This window comes from Patagioenas fasciata, chromosome 3 (assembly GCF_037038585.1).
Source record: "Patagioenas fasciata isolate bPatFas1 chromosome 3, bPatFas1.hap1, whole genome shotgun sequence".
In the NCBI taxonomy this organism is placed as follows: domain Eukaryota; kingdom Metazoa; phylum Chordata; class Aves; order Columbiformes; family Columbidae; genus Patagioenas; species Patagioenas fasciata.
In genome coordinates this window covers 21,650,739-21,672,505 of record NC_092522.1, presented here as the reverse complement: position 1 = coordinate 21,672,505, position 21,767 = coordinate 21,650,739, and the positions used below count along the sequence as shown (strand labels likewise).

Sequence of the window (21,767 nt, the reverse complement as noted above, 5' to 3'; positions counted from 1 at the left end):
TATTATGTCCTCTTCTGTTTGGAAGGAAATAAAAAACATTCTCCTTGAATTGAAGACCTCAGAGAGCCGACCTTGTGTAAATTTTGCAGCTCCCTCCCTTCAGTAACAACTCCAAATTCCACCTAAATATTGTCCCTGGCTCACACAGACATTTCATGTTTCCATTAGCCAGACTCAGGCAGCTGTCTTCATGCTATTATTTTAGAAAAGCTCATAATCACTATTTTTTTTCTTTTTATCAGAAAGATAGGGATTATTAACCAAGATTGAATGTTAATCTCCTCTGTACTCAATCCTCCACACAGTGACACAATCACAGCATGCCTATACGTACAAATCCCATTTCATATCTTGTAATGTTTCGCCTCTGATGGAAGTGATTTCTCTCTCTACCTAGCTAAAATAATTACAGCTGAACCTGCTTGAGATCAAGGTACTTACAGAATGGAGAAGTTTCAGGTCACTAACCCTTATTACATTCAGGTTCCCATTAACTTCTCTGTTACAAATGATGCATTGTTAGCTCACTTCACAAAGGAATACTTACTATTTGGGATAAAAGATATACTTAGGTAGAATGAGATTATTTGGAGAAATACAAGCATCTTAACCAAACTCAGTTACAGGGACAGGATTGTCACACAGGAAGTTACTTAATAGCCAGTAATAAAGGCAGAGATTTTAAAAAGTGTTATTAAAGGCAACCATACCGAATATACACACGTACAAAAACTGTCACAGATACTCTGCACACACTGTCACCAAACCCCCCTTTTTCAGATGAAAAGAACAGTCATCAGCCATCAGCAGAATAACTCTTACTTCAAAAGCAGGACAGAAGCAGACATAGCTAACAATACAGGGCAGAAGAGCAGCAATAGGGCCATTAAAGTCTCACTCTGTTTTTAACAAAGTAATATGGGACCACATTGGAGCAACAGAGGCTATGCTTGTTGGATGGATATAAGAACAAAGAGAGCTAGGTGTAGATGTGACCAATGAATGCATATGTGGTAATGTGGTAACTGAAGGAAAGAAGCCAGAGAGTCATGGTCAATGGGGTGGAGTCCAGTTGGAGGCCTGTATCTAGTGGAGTGCCTCAAGGGTTGGTACTGAGACCAGTCCTATTCAATATATTCGTCGATGACTTGGATGAGGGACTAGAGTGCACTGTCAGCAAGTTTGCTGATGACACGAAGCTGGGAGGAGTGGCTGATATGCCAGACGACTGTGTTGTCATCCAGAGACCTGGACAGGCTGGAGAGTTGGGCAGGGAGAAATTTAATGAAATATAACAAGGGAAACTGTAGATTCTTGCATCTGGGCAGGAACAACCCCAGGTTCCAGTATAAGTTGGGGAATGACCTGTTAGAGATCAGCGTAGGGGAAAGGGACCTGGGGGTCCTGGTGGACAGCAGGATGACCATGAGCCAGCACTGTGCCCTTGTGGCCAGGAAGGCCAATGGCATCCTGGGGTGTATTAGAACGGGGGTGGTCAGTAGGTCAGAGAGGTTCTTCTTCCCCTCTACTCTGCCCTGGTGAGACCACATCTGGAATATTGTGTCCAGTTCTGGTCCCCTCGGTTCCAGAAGGACAGGGAACTGCTGGAGAGAGTCCAGCGCAGGGCAACAAAGATGATTAAGGGAGTGGAGCATCTCCCATATGAGGAAAGGTTGAGGGAGCTGGGTCTCTTTAGCTTGGAGAAGAGGAGACTGAGGGGTGACCTCATTAGTGTTTATAAATATGTAAAGGGTGAACGTCACGAGGATGGAACCAGGCTCTTCTCAGTAACAACTAATGATAGGACAAGGGGCAATGGGTTCAAACTGGGACACAAGAGGTTCCACTCAAATTTGAGAAGAAAATTCTTCACAGTGAGGGTGACAGACACTGGAACAGGCTGCCCAGGGATGTTGTGGAATCTCCTTCTCTGGAGATATTCAAAACCCACCTGGACACCTTCCTGTGTAACCTCATCTGGGTGTTCCTGCTGTGGCAGGGGGATTGGACTGGATGATCTTTCGAGGTCCTTTCCAATCCCTAACATTCGGTGATTCTGTGATTGTTGTTTGTATGGAGGGTCCCTGTTTCTTCACCATAGAATGGGATGAAAGTTCAGGAATAACAGGAGACAAACAGGTCTCTGGGTACAAAATGTTGCCAAGAACTTTCTTTTTCTTTTTCTTCCTTGATGGGAAAACTAATTCTCAGAAACTCATTAGAAAGATAATCTGAAAGCAGTGCAAGGGAAAGACAGAGCAATGCAAGACAGAATTATTAGACAAGAAGAATGCTCAGCCACAACTGGCAGAAATGCAGCAGAGTGGTATGACTGAGACAACTTCTTTTGACTGCTCTGTTTCCTGCAGCAATTAGTGAGAGGTTCCGCAGCTGCTCTGGCTGCCACTGCGATCAGCACGGCTGAAGGAGCCAGACAGAGCAAAGGGGATCACTCCTGAGGACTGAAACAGAACCCCACATTGGCACACAGGTGAAAAACCAGTGAGCACCAGCCTAGTCCATAAAAACCCAGCAAACCAGTAAGAATGGAATAGGTAAAGAAACCAGTTTAAAGAAAGAAAATATAATCATCTGGACATGAATTTTGACTTGTTGCAACAGAAGGTCACCTTCTGGGGTAACTTAAGTTTGTAGACACTTTTGCATTCTTCCTCAGGAAAGTCACATCCATACTACCTACCTAGTAAGTCACATTTTTCTCTTCCAACATAGTAAAATTCCTCAGTCTGTGTTCAGAAGATCATCAGCAAGAAAATAATTTTTAAGCTCTCTGACCACAATGAGACCAAAAGAAAATTGTTTTTCACTTTCTGAAGGTACTGCCCTGCTAAAAGGACACAGAGTCCAGTCTGCTATCAGTGAGAAGGCAAATGGTGCCACTGCTTATGATCAAAAATGAAGTTTCTAGTGACTTCAAGTAAACTCCTTCTCTCAGCCCTCCTTCCATCTGGCCATTGTTACTTAAGACTGGCTACGAATTTAGCCTTTGTAATGCCAAAAAAATAAACTTAAGGATGAAGGAGGCCAAGGAAGCCTTTCTAACCAGTAGACACATTTACTTTCCTTTTTTACTTCTATACAATCTTTTTTCTATCAGAAGACTGCACTGAGGTTGGGCATGTTGCTATTAATAGTTGCCATTTGTTAAAAAGTTCCTCTCAACAGAAGTTTCAGGGAAATCTCTAAAGAAACATACAGGTAGAGTAGAGAATATAGTACTTAAAAGACCAGAGTTGGGCTGGGCTGGCTCATGTGAAGTCCACTTCAAGGCAACTCCAGCCAGGCGGTAGATGGACCCACGGAACATTTAGTCTACATGTCACTCCACGTGGCTGGCCTCAGCTTCTCCAAGAGAGCAGAAATCAAGAGAATTAGTATTTGTTTCTTAAAGTAATTTTTTCCAGCCAGGCTTCAGCCTGTTAGAGCTAAACCTTTTCCACCTTTTCCACTGTCTGGAAAAACAGTTGTTAGGTGGGCTGGTGGCAATAAGCATCAGCCTACAGCCAGCTCTAGAGAATCACTTTGTTACACGTGCTTGCAATTTATCTATGCAATATACCTTAACCATACTGTTAAACTAACAAAATGTCTAATTATTAGCTACACAAATCATTCATCTTCAATTACATGAGGCTTCTGTTTGCTCCTGCTGTCACATTCCCATGACTATATCATTATTAAAATTCAAACTCACATTTACTTACTAACTAAAACCAAATGTATAAAAACAGCAAGCCCAAACTATCAACTACGACAGAGCTTTCAAGACCGTCTCCTACTTGCATATCTGTGAAGGTGAAAAAGAACAATTCTCAACAGACTCATCTCTGGAAAACAAATGGTAATCTTCCATCTAATACAACAGTTTTACAATAACACAGTTTTCTACACTACTCTCAACCCAATCACTTTAGCACTGCATTAATGTGTAAATTTCAGTATGCAAAAATTACCAGTTCCCTGGCTTTCACTAATCTGTGTTGATTATCTGATTTGTCCTTCAGGGAGGGGCAGGTGACTCCATGGGGGCCAAATGAGGATTGTTAGTTCATGCTGAGTATATTTAAATGGCAAGTTAAAATTCAGCACCTCTGGAGACTTTGCCTTTTGCCTCTGGTAAGCACAATTTGTTCATCCAGCAGCTCAAGAAGCTCTTGCCCACAACTGGCTTCATTGGTGGTGGCTGCTTTGGTGGCACATCCTTCACCAGGCCCTTCACCCTTCCTTCCCCCCTCCACAGAGGACACCGAGCATGTGGAACTAGGTTACAGCTCCATTAACCTCCACAACACATGAGCAAACTCTCAAGATGAGGAAGAATAGCTAACTTTGGAAAGATGTAAGAAGCCAGGACTTCAGCCTCTTTAAAGGCCATGCAAGAAAGGAAAGACCTCACACAAGGTGACATTGCAACTGGATGATTTTCTAAGGATCAGATGGGAGGAAAGAAGACAATCCTTTCCTCATCGTACTCTTGGAAATGAGGAATGTATTCTGGGTTGCCCAGGATAAGGCAGTGCTAGAAATCTAACATCCCTCAGTCCCAATTTAGCATCTTTGTCATACTCCTCCCTACTTGCCGTTACTGCCAAATCACCTGAAATGTTCTAGCTGTGATTTTTTGCCAAAACATAATTTCCCTGAACAGCCCAGGGGACATAAAACATTTAAGAAATGTCTGTTTCTAAAGATAGAGCTGATCTAATTTCTTGGAAGTCTTCCTAATGATTCTTTGAAGTGCTATAAGCCAAACATGGAAATTATGGCTAAGCAGCTTTTGAACATGCATGCTTTTGAGCAGTTTTAGAGCATATTATCTTGTTATTAATAACACTTTTCATCCAGCTTCCCAATTACAATGGAATGTGCTTTAATTATTTGTGGAACTGGCATACTGGTGTGCTTTATTCAAGAGCTTTACTTCTGAGGGGTGATTTAAAGTTTAGCTCCTTCTGTAGGAATATCTGCAATATCATACTTCTAACGCAGACCCTCACAGCTACTGACACAAGAACCAATTAGAAAAAGACAGACACAGCAAGCTTTCAGCTGCACCAGCATTGCGTTCACATCAATTAAACACTTCTTACAGTTCAATAAAACTGCCATTTATCTCTAAAGTATATATACTGCAGTCTTCCCTGTACCATTTTGGTGTACACTTCCATGGAGTTCGTTCTTAATCTGTACATCAGTTCATATTTCCTAAGAAATGGGTTCCAAGATGATGCAAAAGACACCTGAAGTATTTCCAAATCTCATGGAAGATGTATTCCTTCTCAGGAAGGACTGGTTTCAAATAAATCAACCTCAGATAGAATTCATTAAAATAGTGCACTTTCTGTGAATAAATACAGACAAAACTTTTCAGGAGACACCAAAAGTTCAAAGATTTCCTTGCTTATGACTTAACCTCCCATGTAGCAGTTGGATTTGTGATTCTACATGAACCTGCTAGCCTGGCTTCCAAGATCAAAGTAGTCTCTGCTTGACTGTGCAACCACAGAGTATTTAAAGGAAAGCAATAGTACAAGAATACAGAATAATTCAGGTACAAAACATTCCCCTGGCAACATTAGAAAATAAATCACATAAATAATAATGACAAAATATACCATTCTTCAAAGGAAACACTGAATGGGAATGAAGCTACCAGGTATTTTTACAAATGGTGCTTCAGCAGTGGCTGCACAATAAGCCTAATGCTGGTATTTTTTAAATCTTTGACGCACAATATTAATTATGCATTCAGGACCAAAGCGTTGGCAGTGTCCTTGTATTTGCAGCCTACGTGCATCCCCAAGAGCCAGCAAGATAAAAGACATATTCATACAATGTTTGTTCAAACTTCTTGTAAGGCAAACTATCCCTTAATGAAATCCATTATTTCTAGGGCACAGATTTCCAAAAAGACAAAGAACACTAGTGCTCATGACACAGATTGTAGATGAATCTTACAGCCTAGGGGCCAGGGCAGCAGGAGGTGAAGTATGTCTGTGTCTTCTCTACAAACACCAGAGGCCAGAGCACACATAAAAAGTAAACAGTGAACAACGGAGTATTCCCTTAAAGCTGAATTGTAAGAAGCAGCTAAAACAACACTCTTTAAATAAGCATATGCTACCAGATTAAGCATATGCTACCAGATAAACCCTTTGTGCTTAAAGCCAGAATACAGACGTAACTGAGACAGACTTTTATTAAGCTGAGCCTCCTGCTACAGCTAACACAAAGGTGTTCAGATACATCCTTACCTGATTTTCAGCAGGTTTTTCTCCCATCCTTTTAATCCTCAGATCTAGACACACTCAACACTGGGGACTTTGATACCCAGAAAAGTAATCAGCTGTGCAGCTCACATCCAACTTTAGCAAGCCACGTAAGATGATCAAACACACTACATGAAGCAGTATGTGAGGAGAATGATTATTTCCAGTCAATGAAACAGAGACACGTAAGTTTAAGCCCCTTGCTGTATACTATTCAGAGACCCAGTTTGTGAACCAAGACCACCACTCAGGAGTTCTAAAATTGAGTGCTTTGCTCTAACTACTCAGTCATTCTTTTTCTCCACCTGTAACAGAAGATACCTCCTGGGGACAAAGCGCTGCTTCTCCCTGTGGGAGCCACTTCCAGGAGCGCTGCTGGCCATTTCCATTGCCAGCTAGCTAGTGATGGAATGACTGATCACCATGAAGGAGAATGATGAGGAGACTCATACCTATCCAGAATATCTGGGAGAGGTAAGATCATCCACTGCCATATTCCCAAACCTTCGCTGTTATCCACATGCCAGAACGTCCGGCTCTGTTCCGTTCCTGTCTTGTTCTCGACCAGCACCAGGGATATATTTCCCAGCAAGACACCATGGATGAGCCATGACATTCGTAGCTAGAAGGAAGAGAACATATGAGATTAAAACTCACAAAGATTATCCAAAAGTTAGCAAAATTCCCAACTCTTCTTTGACTTCTTTGTTTTCCAGTCACCAAAAAGTTGATTCTTCCTCTCTTATGCTCATGTAAACATTTTAGAAAACTCCACAGATGTGGAAGCTTGTAATACTTAGTCACGCTATTTACTGTTGGAACTACTGGGCTTTTTTCTAGGTAAAGTTGAGCCCAAAACACCTGCTTTAGCTTTCACATATTTGTCTGCAGTTTAAAAGGTATAAGCTAATACTTCTCTTACCTACAGTACAAAGATCACACTCAATTAAGATGCCACCTAAAAGATTCAAGTAAAGACTTACCACTTTTTCAGCAATAAACTTATATCCTTGCAGCAGCAAAATCACAAGGAGAATAGCTGCAAGAAGCAAGCATCACCAGTAATCAAAACTTCACCCCCCAGATACTCTTTTCAATAATCAAGTTTTTCCTTACCTTTTTCCAAGTTTCTACAGACTTTCCAATTAAAGTTCAGTAACAATGAGGTTTTATTAATTAAAATACCTTAGGGAACTGGATTTCTAACATTTTTTTATCAAGTTTAATCTAACTGAGTCCAGTTCTTTGCATTTATTCCCAAATGTAAAACTATTTCATGTAGTTTTCTCATTTTATGACTGTCTCTCCCTCATTGTATTAAAAGAAAAACAATCCCTTCTGCATCAGGCTAGTCTCAGAATCCATGTTACATGAATATAGTCTTCTAATTTTCTTGGGAAGCAGACAACCTAGGTCTTTGTTAATGAAGAGCATAAGTAAAATACACATATATATTACATGCAGGAGCTGGGTCTCATCTCAAAACCAGTAGAAGTGAGAATGCTGAAGGAATGAGTTTATTAAAGGCACATTAATTATGGATTTTTGGACACAAGAAACTGTTCAGCACAGTATCAAGCATCTATGCATGTTAAAAAATAGGTCTCTGGTTTGTAATACTTCAAAGCAAAGACCTAAGTCAGGAGAAATTAAAATTATATTTTACACAGGGATATCTGATAACATTACTTACTTCCTTGCTTGGATAGCATAGACTATTCATATCCATTTCCCAGCATAAAACATAACTGCTAGATTTTCCTTGCTGTTCCTATGTCATGGTGTAAGTCTGTCCTGGCAGATAAGTCAGATTTAGGGGTTGAAAGGACAGAAATTTTGCTTTTATTCTTAGTTTATGCTCACAGTTCTGAGGCGGATGAAACAAAATTCTGAGTACCAATTATATTAATGATCAGTATTGAATTTAGGTAAACAGTGCAGTTCACCTGCTGTCTGCAAAGCTGCAAAACCAGCAGTGACTTTGAATTTGACGATGGCAGAGACCAAAAAATCTAGATGTGGTTCCTCTCTGTATCCAGTCCAAAATTCACTGCACCTGCCTGGAATCCCTCCTGCGTGTGAACTGCTAGTGCATATGACACAAGCATTGATAAGGTGTACAAACTGATATGCAGGTATGGGTCTCTGAATCCATCCCATTACCTCATTTTGATCACAGATGTTCAAGACTGACACGTAGGTTTTCAGTAGTCCAACAAACTACCAGTGGGGCCTACCAGACCACAGCACGTCTGGGACAAGCCACTGCTCAACTCTGACTACCAGCTCCCTCTCACCCCAAGTTTGGGAAAGGACTTGTGGAGTCCCATGTCCATTTCCACAATGTCAGACAGTGGAAACCATGGGATGAACTGTGAGGATTTTCACCTCGCAGACACCAGAGAGAAAAAGTAGAGTTGAGCAGGACTGCAAAGAACTGCTTCAGACCTGACACGAGGTGATGGGCAGGAGGCAGCTGGGGGAGGGCTGAATTCACACCCACACATTCAGCAGAACCACCACCAGTGGAAGAGGCTGCTGACAAAGGTTTATGGTGTAGGAGGCTGATGCCTTCAATCTTGATATCTGCATGGCTGCTCCTAACTCTTGGTGCATACATGATCCTAGTGTCAGGTGACAATCAAGATTAAATAACCTGTTGGGTATTTTCTACTTTCAAGGTTCTATAAAGTGAGACTACTGAAATTACAGTGAAGATTGCTCTTGCCCTTAAATATCATTAGAATACCTTTCAGATCCACTTCAGTAATTTCCCTCAAGAAAAAAGTTATTTTTTTAAATAACTTTGGAATGCCAGTGGACATTTAAAGCACTAATCTCAGTTTAAAGCAACTCCTTTTACTGAGGGCCCATATGCGAGGCACTTCTAGGATCCTAATGCCAACTCTGCTGTAATGCACTATGTGAAATTTCTCATACAGGTAAACTGGAGCGACTTCACTGTGCCATTTTGACAGTTCAACATTTGAGAGGTAAAGACCTGAAGCTCCTACTATGCAGGAGCTTTCAGACCTCTGCCTCTTCTGGAGACCTGCCAGGCAGTAAGAGCCAACATCTGCATGGTCAGGAGTGAGAAAAGAGTGAGCCTTTGATAGCTATTAACGTAACACTAGAGCAAAAGCTGAAGCAATTGAGGAATTGGAATGGATGCCTTTGCACACATGTCAGCTGTTTGAAGGAAAGACATAGCTGGCATTAGATGTGGGAGATCAGCTCGTTGGCAAAGTGCAATATGCAGAGTCTAATGAACTGGCTCCGAGTGAATCGACTGGCACTGTGTCCAAATGGACATTTTTGGCTGTGATTTCCATGGTTTCTGAGCTTCACAGCAGGGCAGTCCAGGTCTTTTCACACCTGCTGAAGTGAACCAGAGCAGATGATGAGCTGGATGCCATAGTAAAGACTTACGAATGGGGCTGGCATTCATTCCACACAACATGGCATCAGCGGTGGCAGATGGTACTACATACACCATGTGGCCTGTAAGTAGTGCAGTGGCACAGCTGGAAAAAACTGAATCTGGGCTGTTGGTGGCATACTCCTAACACTATGTTATCAAACATCTTCCTCTGTGTTAAACCAGCAGGACAATATTCAGAATCTAGAAACATCACTGAGAAATTAATTAAGCATTGCAGGTAGACATTGGCTCAACAGCACCTTGTTTTCTGGTTTTAGAACTCACCATAGCTGGCGATTAGCTGTTCAGATGCAAACCCAGTGACTCAGTCAATGAAATGCTCTAAACTGATTTGGGGAAAATTGAAGGGAGAGAGAGCCCATGGTAAATACACAGCATACTGAGGCAACTTGGGTCAGACAGCCATATGCACTATACTGCAAATACCATCTGGAAAGATGCCTTCTGAGAATCCCCTTAGCCTCTGACTTTGTGGAATTTCTGAAATGACAAACAGGAGACCAAATTCACCCAAGAAAGAGCAAAAACCTAGTCCTTATCAATATGAACAGGACTTGGCAGGTTTAACAGAGAGGCGAAGAAAAACAAGGAGGGCAGATTTTCTAGCACAAGTTGCGTAATTTCAAGAACACCTGAGAACTGAGACTTGTATTTTACTTTCTTATGCACAAAAGAAAAGAAACACTCAGAGCCTTCTGGGTAAAGCTGGGGCCTGCTTATGCCTGTGAGTTTAATGGCCAGAAACACTCCAGTATGAAACCAGTGCTTAAATGCCTGACTGAGAACCAACGACACACATTCACAGCAGCATAAATACAAAATTCCCCAGTGGCACTCCAGAGTGTTGCTGTTTCTTTTCCCTCCCTTTCTGGGTGGCAATGCCCCGGGCTTTTAGTACAATGGTGCTACCTGGCAGGAAAAGCTAGTTATCTGTCTTTAGCACAAATAACCAAAAGAAAGATAAAAAGAAGAACACACTTCAAGCATGTCTTGGAGTAAGGTATTTTTAAGAAGATGGAGAAGACCCTAGAGGCATCCTTCTCCCAAGGATCTGCAGCAGTTGGATCTCACTGGTGGTTCTCTTGCTGCCCACACCCCAACTCTGCATGACAGGCTTATATCTTGTGAGACCCCACATTACTTAGTTCTCATACCCCCAGTCGTTTCCTCCCATCTATCATCCTTGCTCAAAGGAATTCCTCAAAATTTTTCTGACCAGGACCTGTGGAATTCTGAAATACAGACACTTTTTCTGAAAAACGTAACTCTTGTATTGGGTCTTCTTCATGGGACAGGAAACAGTGGAAGTTGTTTTCAGATGTGAATGCCCTGACTCAATAAATGAAGTGAGACATTAAAGGAGCTTGGAAAACACCTAATTGTTGAATAGAAACTGAAGTTGCAAGTTGGAATACAGTTTACACAGAATTAGACAACAGCTGCGGGCACCTTTGCCAAGTCTTAGTAAGTTTTGTCCATGAATATGAACTACGTTTGAGGCATGAAGTTTATCATATTGGCAATATTGTTTTTCTTACTAGAAATGAGAAATGGTTGCACACAACCTAGGCAGGCAAAAGAACCTTGTATTTTATATGAACAGATTTTCATGCTATTTATTCTCGCATTATTTCCTACTTATATCTACTTTCATAAAATCAAGAACTTGATAAAAGCACCTACATTTCAGGAAAAAAAAAAACAACAACATAACAAAATAGAGATGACGACAAAAGAGAAAGAGAAAATGTGCATAATTTTGCTGCCAGAGTAGTGTGGACTGACCGGGCCTTAAGAAATTTTGGATATTATAGATCATCTAATCCAACACAGAAGCCAGGTGGCAAAGGAAGCTAGAAATTATACAGGCAGATAACAGTGAATAAGCTGTACAGACTGTAAAAACAACACTTTAAAATAAAAAAGGATGCTAACAACATTCTGCAAAATAAAGCACATGAAAGGCTGCCCTAGCGGCATATCCATGTTGCGTTTTTCATGCTCATAAATGTTCTGAGTCAATGTTATTACCATGTATCCTTCTAAGTTATTTAAAGCTTAAGGAATAGAGGAGAAAAAGAGATACACTCTGCAGGTGTCAGCATGGGGCTCAGAATGCACTCAACGAATGATTTATATTATTGATTTACATGCTTTCTATGCTTTGCATAGAAAAGAAAACGGAATTAATAACCACAGAGGATGAAAACATCTTTATATCAATAAACGTGAACAAGAGGGCAAACTTCAACTATACTGTTCTATATCAACTTATTATATTTATTTTCTAGAGAGAATATGTTTACATTTGAAAAGTAATTTCAGGTTTAAAAGAAGTCTGGCTCAGTTTAGTACTTACTTACATAATGTAATGGTGGCTTTCAAGAAATAGCTAGTTGAAATGTCAAAATAGTATCAGAAAAATATTTTCATTTTTCTAAACACGGCCAAAGGCACAAAGCTCTTTTACTACCATAGGAATCTGTTTTCATTGTTTTTCAGCAGACCTATATCCTCAAAAATGTTTGACCCAGGATTTAACAGAACAATGAAATAATGTGGTTCCCAATCACAATGTAGTCCCTCTTGCAAAGGAGTCACCTTTCTTGGAGATGCATGTGATAACATTTAAGGCTAATTTCAAGTCCATCACCATTCAGGCAACACCATCTCTGTTTTCATTCTCCTTCTCTATTATAGCCTACACCAAAACTGCTTGCACAGCTTTTATTTCTCAAATAGGGCACTAAGGTCGATCGCAGATTCCCTTGTGCTGAACAAAGTGCAGCCTTTTTAAATATCAGTCTCCTGACTGTTCATGTTTCTGCAGTGACTTTCAAACGGAAGTAATAGTCACAATGCACCACAAAATAAAACCTCGCAGGACAGATACAACTACTGCTGCCCAGGCAGGTACACACTGTACCAAGCCCTCACAGACCGCAGCAGTCCTAGACATGGTTTCCTTATTTTTATGACAGAAGCCCAAACACTTTGGGAAGACACAGTTATGACTCTGATGATCTGCAGGCATCACCACATCCTTCAAAACCTGAGGCTGCAGACAGCAGGGAGCATCTCTGAAAAATGGAATAAAAAGCGAGTCAACATGTGCGACTCGGCACTTGTACAGCAACAACGCTGGGGCTCAGGGAGATGGGACTGCCTCGCTGTCCAGATGGGGGGCCAGAACTGAGTCTCCAGCTCCCACACGAAGGTGAGCACTCCCTGGACATCTGCAACACTTGTGTCAGTTCTCTGACACCTTTGCAAAGTACTGAGAAGTAGGTGGCCATCATAGTCTTGCAACTGTGCGCACCTAGGGGCTATATGCTGTGGCAAAGCAATTTAGTTTTGCCAAGGGTGGTGTCTGAGATGACAGCACTTCCCTTGGATTTTAATTGCAATGTGGTTTCCCAGATTCCCAGACAGGAGTACAGCTACTAACAACACACATATGGATTTATTCTTCAAAAAGAGGAAATGTCTAACCACTTCATGATCCTATTCGCCCTGTCAGCCTTGTGCAGGCCAACTGATTCCCACTCAGAGGAGGGGAATCACAGTGTGAAGAGAAGGGGTGAACAGTGCCGCATTTTATTACTCAAGCTCTATAAATTCTGCCTTTAAATCAGGCCACTGTTTGTATTAATTCTTCGCACTTTATGTGCATCCGCATGCTCAATTTCACGTGCTTTGTTTCCAATGAACTTTTACATGTGGGTTAAAAGGTTTTCCCTCTTGATTACTGTGACTCAGTTTGGTCACTCAAGCATTTCCTGAGCTTTTTGTTGCATCTCCCCTTTCTGGCTACTTCTGGGTAATCGAGCATCTTTTCATGGACTACGCGTACCACTTCCTGCGTTCCCCCAAGATTTAGTAGAAGTGCCACAGTTTCCCTCTTCCATATAAATTGGATTTTAAACACACAGTTAGTGGGGTCAACAGGCAAAGGACTCTACCGAATGTGCAACACAAAAAGATAACAAGGACTGTCTGGACTGCAAACAAGAGAGATTCTTTGAAGCCAGGATGCTCTAGCCAAGATTTAATAAAACAACAAAAAGAAAGAGAAAAACTAACTGAACCAAGAACAAAGGGCAGCATCACAAACTAACCGCTCTGACCTGCCAAAAGCACTGAAGAACAAGAAAATGAAAACATAAAACTGCTCAAAACAAACAGGAGCAAAGTTCAATACAAAGCTACACAAAAAACACAAGGCACATTGGGGCCAATCCCAAACGTGTGGGAAAGTATAGGCTGTGTGTATTACTGTATCCCCTGAATGCATTTTTACCCTCATCTCATCTTTTGATACATGTGGGGCAGTACAGAGTGGGTCAGGCTGATTTCTCCCTTTCTGAGTTAACGAGAAGCCTCCCACAAGGGATGGGAAACGCCAGGGGAGCACAGCCCAGCACGCTCCCCGTGACCAAACCCAAGCCAGGGAAAGCACAAAGATGGATGGTTGTGCTTGTCCTGTGCTTAGTGGCAACACATACACCAAAGATCACCCAGGCTCTGGAGTGCCCCCAAGCCAGTGTCAGCCCTGATGCAAACAGCTGCGCAGAAGCTCAGCAGCGAAGATGTTGGGACCAGACCACCCCACAAGTCTCCAAGGTGTGAGTAGTCATTTTTTCAGACTATTCAGTTGTTTTTGTTGTCAGTCTATCACAGTAGAAGATTAAACAGCCACGCTGAGAGAGAAAAAACAAGCCTGAAGCATTAGCAAACTCTTTGTGGCTGGTACCCACTGTAGACTGCTTGACTGTTTCCTTATCAACATTGAGTCCTGCTTCCATGGACATTCTGGCCAAAAACCAGCATCCTCCAGCCTGGTAAACAGCACTACAGCAGGTAATCCTCCTCACGCTGAGGATAAGTAATCAATTCCTATGCACAGCTCAGGCTAAAAAGCAGGGTGCCAGCATTTGCTGTGGTGGGTGTAATTGTCTAACATGACTGGATAAAATAAAAGCCAGTTAAGGGAGAAGGTGGAAAAATAGTAGCTTTTGGTAAACAGTGGGTCTAGCAGTGCCCCAGAGCTTCTATGTGGCAGAGAGAGAGGAGTCCAGATCAGCAAACTGGGAATGTCTGCTGGGCTCCTTTTTGCTCTCCTGTTGCCACTGGGGCAGGCACGCCATACAAGGAGGAGAAAGGGTATTAAATGACAGGCTGCAGGACAGCCTCCATCATTAACATATATTGATGCAGGATGTGAATCTGAGCTGAATCTCTCTGGGATGCTGGAATCAGCTGTCAACACCAGCCACTCTGTAAGTGAGCATGCAAGGAGAGCAAGCAGGTATCTGAAGAAGCATGTGAGCCGGATCAAATACAAGAGGGAGGGCAGGTTTATGGTTCACTCTGACTTCGGCAGAATAAATGGGTCTAATTCACACACACTTGCTGATATCCCTTCGCCACATGAATCATGAGAGGGTTTTTTGTCTGTGGGATTTCAGTTGCCAGAGAATCTGTCCTGGTTGTGACATGCCAGGTGGAGCTGTCAGCAGCGACAGGTAGAAGAAAACTCATCTTTTAATGCCTGAACTTGAGTCAGTTCAACTGAGAAGTGATTGAGGGTGAATAAATACAGGACAGCACTATGTATTTTCACAAGCTCTTTTCTGACTATAATTTCACTATAAGGAAGTTTGTTGGCACCTACTGGAGGAATAAGTGCATAGGGTGGAAATATCTCCTTTCTCCTCTTGTGTTGTGCTGAAAAGTGGAATTAAATTATTCTGCTCACAGACAGATTGTTCCAGTAAAATAGAACTTGAAGCCACCAGGGGCTCATTGAGAAGGGAAGCTTTTACACTATATGAAAAGGCAAGAGACAAAACCCTTGCCAAACTCCTTCACTCTTTATTACCGACAGCTGCAATGCTGGATGCGTGCGGATGCCTTTTAACTGCCAAGGGGAGTGACGGAGGTGGGATGGCATGTGAGCAGATGAAATATATGGCAGCTTCTCCCCCGACGGCAAGTTTAATTATTTGCACTGTTGTATACACAAGAAAAAAAAAATCACATATTGGGAAATCATTCACTTTGCTTCCTATGTCAGGTGGATTATGAAAAACACTCGCTCTTCCCGGTCCATAGCAGAACAAGGCCTTAAAATATTGAGAACCTGCATATGCCTTTGTCACAGAAGGGAGGAAAAACAAGGTAGAAAGTATTTCCTAAAGAAAGAGGACATTAATATATCAAGACAGCAAACCCAGACGAGCTTTGCTATATGAAGAGAGATATCCAACAGAAGTGAACCAAACCAAACTGTAAGCCAGAGAAACATTTCTACGTGCTTTCATTCCAGAGGACTTTCTAATGCATCCCTTCTCGTCCTTTCTGCATTTTAAGATCAGTGGAACAGAGAGAATCTGATTATTTTGTCTGTTCAGTGCTCAGCCAACAAACACCAGACTCTGCTTTGTTAGGATCCAGGAGCTTGTGTGATACTTCAGGGTGACCATGCAAGATGTGAAATGGTCTAAGTCACCAGGCATGGTTCAAAGTCCTATCAGTGATAATACAATATGTGAGGCTATAGACTAAAGCGATGCAGACAGGTCATCTTTCTGTAATCTGCAGTTTAAGGGTTAAGTACAATTGACTCAGAAATGACAACCATTTGTGTAGAGCTGGCAAGCCTCGATATACGTGCTTACATTGATGTCATAAAACTGTCAACAGCTTTTCTGCTTGAATAAGAACCTGGTTCCATTCTACATCAATTTATCTCTGCTGCTGTTAACTTCAGTGCACCTATGAACAAGGCCTACGGGAGGGTTGGTAGGCTTGAGGAGCAGCTTGAGGAGCAGCTTGAGGAGCAGCCAGCTCAAATCTCAGCTGTGCTAGAGGAAGCATGCACTGTATTTTGTGAGCAGCTCAGGGGCAGCCCTGAAGCCTACGCTTTCTCAGATCTTGCAAATACAGTGTTTGTTCGTACAGTAAGCTTCTCCCTCTTTGCGTTTATGTCATGCTGGCTGCAATACCCTTACAGCAGATACACCTAATTATGAAGATTGTAATACATCATGTGAGGCCATACAATGAGGACAAGATACGCTAAGCTTTTCAGAGCGCATTTTGTAGCATTTCAAGTAGATAACCATATCTTTCACCTGCACACAGAAGCATTAAATTCATGTATTTTACAGATAAGCCATCAGAGAAAGTGGTTGCTGTGTTACTGACCCAGTGCCTATGTTTGAAAACCAGAGTCAAGCACACAAAAGCTCTCTAAGTTGCAAAAGAAAAGGGAACATTGGGACTTGCCTCACAGGGAGAGTTCCTCAGAGGAGCTGGAAACGCAGTGCTGGTCATGACAGTGTTTGCTACTGCAGGTGCTTTGCTGGTGTTAAGGAGAAGTGCACAACCTGGATAAAAGAGCAGGAAGAAAGTCAAACTGCAGCATTCACCTTCTGGTTTCGGGGTTTGTGAAACGTCCTCAGAACCTATGTTAGCTGGTTCCAGCTACAGAGAGCAGAAGGCTTTTTCAATTTACAAGGGATGCAGCTTCACCAACCCAACAAACATACTCAGGAAACACACTTAAAAAGTCTGTCTACCCCCTACAGCTATCTTCTTTTTTTCTCCATAACTTCAGAGTCATCATCCTTGCAAGGCTGAATAACAAAATGTATCTTTTATGAAAAAAAGGTAACTTGAAAGAGAATATTTATCTTAGCCAATCCCAAAACAAAATACAACTGTGGTAAGACACCACCAGAGTAATATCAATGCAGCTGGAGGTCTCTTTAGTCCTTTAATCACTTCTTGTAAAAAGAGGAACAAGGGCAGTAGTAACACCAGGGTTCCTCCTTGGCAGCTCTGCATGAAAAGGTGTGTTATTTGCATTATTTCAGCTCTGCCCCCCCAGCTCAGGAGGGTACCAATACTTAGAGTCCAGTTATTTGGGCTTTCATTGAAATAATTGCCTCTACAGCATAGACAAATCATGAATCACCAGCACTTGCCAGCTTTCCACAGTACTCCCTTTCTTTGCCTTCATTTTCACCTGTCCTTCTGTCACTCTGTGGTCTGAGCCATCAGATGGCACAAACGCACCGTAGCCTATACCAGCTCACACAAAAGTAGAGAATCTTTCTCTTCATGTTTCACTCTGAATCTAACATTCTAAAACAATGTTTGGATTATAAACCACCAGTTTTTCTGTAATTATCCATAGAAGTGGAAGTCAAGGGACAATGGAGCAAAGAAAAGAAGAATTAGGAAATGAGAAGGGGAAAAAATAAGCAGAACAGGGAAACATAGGATGTAAAAAGGAAAACTGGAAAGAAAAACACAGATCAGTATGGAGGAGGGTCATGCAGATGAATATTTGGTGTGAAGTTGTTTAGAAAGCGTCAAGATCAGTATTTGGTGTCAGTCATGGAGACATGAAGTACCAGTCTATACCCTCAAGACAGAAAGTGAGCAGGTTAGTCGTTTCCTCAAAGCACTCAGAGTAGAAAGATGGCTTTTTTTTTTTTTTCCACCAGAGGCTGGATATATAAATACACAGGAAAACGCGCATTGTGTTTTATTGTTTCTCCCAACCAATTTGTGTAATTTTTTTTTTTTGTTCTCCACTGCTCATTCTCTGCACTTACTATTTGCTCTCACACACCTTCTACTGAAGGAAAGCGGTTGTGCTCCGGGCTCCCAATCCGCCATGGAGAAGGATGGGACGCAGAAGGGCCCTGCAACCAGCCGCAGTCTCCTTCTTCAAACGAACAGTAAAAGCCAGAGGGAAGATTTTCTGCAAGAGGGAAAGACAAACACGCACACACACACACACAGAAGAACCCAGGTGAGCTGAGGAGGAGACTCCTGGGCACACAGAAATGCTGCAGTGTCTATTCTGACCAAGATGCCCAGGGCACACAGTCACCCCCACAGTCCTTCTGTGTGGGGTCGCGTACCTGCCTGACCATGGGGATGGGAGTGGCAAGGGAAACAACCCACAGACTGTGACGAATCCGAGTGAAAAGATGCATCTCATTATACACTCTGGAGTCTCCTAAATACCTGGTCTCTACAGCTCCACCCACCCAAGGTTACACCTTGGAGATGGCTTTCCTAACCCTTGCTTCTGCAGCTTGATGGAAGGAGATCTTGGATAATTTCCTGACATGATTCCCCTCCCTTACAGTCTAGATCTCTGGTCAGCCCAGCTTAGCAACATGACTTCTCTCTGTGAACACTATTGTGGTCTCAGGTGAAGAAGCACTGAATCATTTTGTGCCTCAGTTTTTGAACCTGTGGATCTGTTTGGTGAGAAGAGGATAGTTTATTTTAAGCCATACTTTCAGGCTTTGAAGCCCACTCATTCTGTCACTGGTTTGGGATTTCAGGCAAGTTTCCAGCTCCAAACAATAAAGGCACACTAGTTTTTTACCTTTAAATTAACCAGCTTTAAAGTAATAGTCATCTCATTCAAAGTAACTTCATGCCTTCCTCTCCTTCTCTATCTACATTGCAAGTTCTTACACAGGATGCAAAGCACATCTCGTGCCCTACTTACGTTGACACAGGTGAACATCCTCTACTCGGCCATGTATCACACATTTCCTTCAAAACTCATGAAGCTATTTTACTCATCACCCTCAGTAAATACCCACTGCCTCCCTAGTTTCTACTGTTGTCTAGTTCTGCCTTTGCATTTCTCTTCTTCAATGTGAGGCCAGACTTTGTACTTATTAAGTAACCTCAGCAGAAAACAAACCTTATAAAATGCCATGTAAAATCACTACCACTATAACATGATTTTTCACCTTTAGTGAATCTCTAATGATTCTTCATGCAGATTCTGCACCGAGGGTGCTGCTGACAACTCTGTCAGATATCAGAGGGCTTCTCAATAATAAAAGGGCAAAAACTGGGTTTTACCGGGGAAAAGATAGAGCACAAAGCTAGCCTGGGAGAAAAAAGTGTCTTTTTAATACAGAATTACATTAGGCAAGAAAGCTGTCAGAAGAGAAGAACAGCAACCAGTCATTTTAGCCTGCTATCCAGACTAACCAGTCCTTGGGGCTGGCAGTACAAAGCCCCTGGACACGCTTGCTCTTTGGGGCGGTCCTCCTTCCAATAAACTCGAAAAACTGCTGTGATGAACAGATGTAGCTGCAAAAGGGATGATGATATACTTCTGACTTCGCACAGTTTTTACACCACTGTATACTCATATCTGCCCTTAAAAAAGCTTAGTCCATATTTGTTTTCTCCTTCCATGTTCCCCTAAAACTTCCCCTAAAACTATCTTCCTTTTTTTCTTGTGGGTTTGGGGGTCGTTTTTGTTGGGTTTTGTTTGTTTGTTTTGTGGGGTTTGTTTTGTTTTGTTTTGTTTTTTCTTTTGAAATAAAGGAAAATGAGACAAGAAATCTGTAAAACTGCAAGATAAAAATGAAAGTTCATGTGCAAACACATCATAAAACTCCATATCCAGGAAATCAGTTTTTCCTTTCAACTGCTTGTCAAAAGTAGAGTAAAAATTTCTTAACTTACAAAATGGAGGATAGAATACAAACTCCTAAAGCAAAAGGATCTGTTATTCAGGTGATATGGGCAATTTCATTATTCTCTCTATGAAAAGAGGAGGCTCCCGAATTCAGGTCTTCTTGTGCCTATTAAATTTTTTCTGCCTGAAATATTCTGTCTGTAAAGCGGGTGCCAGACACTGAGGCACCAGTACCCAAAGCCCAGATCATTCGAAATGTTCAAATACCAGCAGAACTCCCTGGCTGAGACTGCAGGTCCATTACATACCTACTCACAGGGCCTCTGCTTTTACTCACACACCTCAAAAGGCAATTCCTTGCCAGTGGCACATGCACCTTCTCCTTGGTCTACCCTGTAGAAAACAGCTGGGGAATCCCACAACTGTAGCTTCTAGACCATGAGTATTTGATTTTCTAGTAGCCTGGATCTCATCTCACTTCATAGAGGAAACTGAAACAAATCTTACATATGTCTCTTTTTAGTAGGGCCAAATTTGAACCTAGAACCTGACATGAAGGTGAGAGCAATGTTTTATCTTTATTTTCTGCAAGCATACAAATTTGCTATGAAAAGATGGAAACCTGGACTTAAAGCTTTTTCAAGTTTTTCCTTTTAAAAATCGCATAATTCATTCAGCCTAGTCTTTAAATGTGGAGCTGTTAAGCAGAGAGTTGCTTCCTTGTGCTGTACCCCTCTACAGAACTTGATTATATTTCATTGTGCAGCCTGAGGCTGGGATTGAAATAAAATGACAAATTATAATGTGTCCTGAATTCCTACTGAAGCAGCTTGGCTCAGTGTCCAACCAAATTCATTTCATGGCCATACACTACCTAGGATGATGTAAACAAGTCAGAGCAGCAGGAGGAGTCATCTAAGTAGCAAACCCTGCCTGGAGGCCATGAAAAGCTCACTGTAGATGGACAGTAAAGGGCATAAATAAGAAGCTATTACTTTCCCAGAAAATTTCATTCCTCCTCCACAAATTAATTTTTTATGAGTTTTCAGATGTCCCATGCACTGGATGCATTTTTCTCAGTTGCTCTTTCTTATTTTGAATACATATAGCATTTGCGATTCCACGTATTGCTACTCCACACAGATCTCTTTGCCTGGTGCTTCTCTGTCGATGAGTGCTTCTCAATTTTCTGAATGTTTTTAATTCAAACTCACATTGGTGCAGACACTGCACTGATGGGGGAAAGCTAACCTGACTTTATTGGAGAATTAAGTAAACGAGGGGGCAAAAGTTAAGTCTATTGAAACGTGCCATGTTGGATATTATCATTACTGACAGAAACCTCTGAAGACTTAGACCTTAGCAGGATTAAGGTGTAGCTTGTGGATACAGGATAGAGATTAGAGTAATCCAGTGAGATTGGAGCACTGTGGGAACGTCTCTGCTTTTATTTGAGTGATGAAGTAGAGAGAAGCCATAGGGTGTTAAACATGTTCCTAGGTAAATACTTTCAAGCCTTCAGAATGAATTATCTTTCAAGCAAAATCTATATAAATTCAAG

General features: G+C 41.8%; 1 protein-coding gene across 3 annotated transcripts in view; it reads right to left on the bottom strand.

The window, feature by feature from the left end:
* LOC136100221 (ALK tyrosine kinase receptor-like) overlaps positions 1 to 18,446 on the bottom strand; it is a 74,225-nt gene extending 55,779 nt beyond the window's left edge. For all 3 annotated transcript variants that reach the window (XM_071805926.1, XM_071805927.1, XM_071805928.1), the window contains exons 1-3: positions 18,377 to 18,446; positions 17,023 to 17,123; positions 6,743 to 6,912 (exon numbers count right to left, since the gene is read on the bottom strand). In XM_071805926.1, coding sequence (XP_071662027.1) covers positions 6,743 to 6,912; positions 17,023 to 17,070 — 218 coding nt within the window. In that variant the 5' untranslated portion in view covers positions 17,071 to 17,123; positions 18,377 to 18,446. The remainder of the gene's footprint in view (positions 1 to 6,742; positions 6,913 to 17,022; positions 17,124 to 18,376) is intronic.
* Positions 18,447 to 21,767: the final 3,321 nt, after the last annotated feature.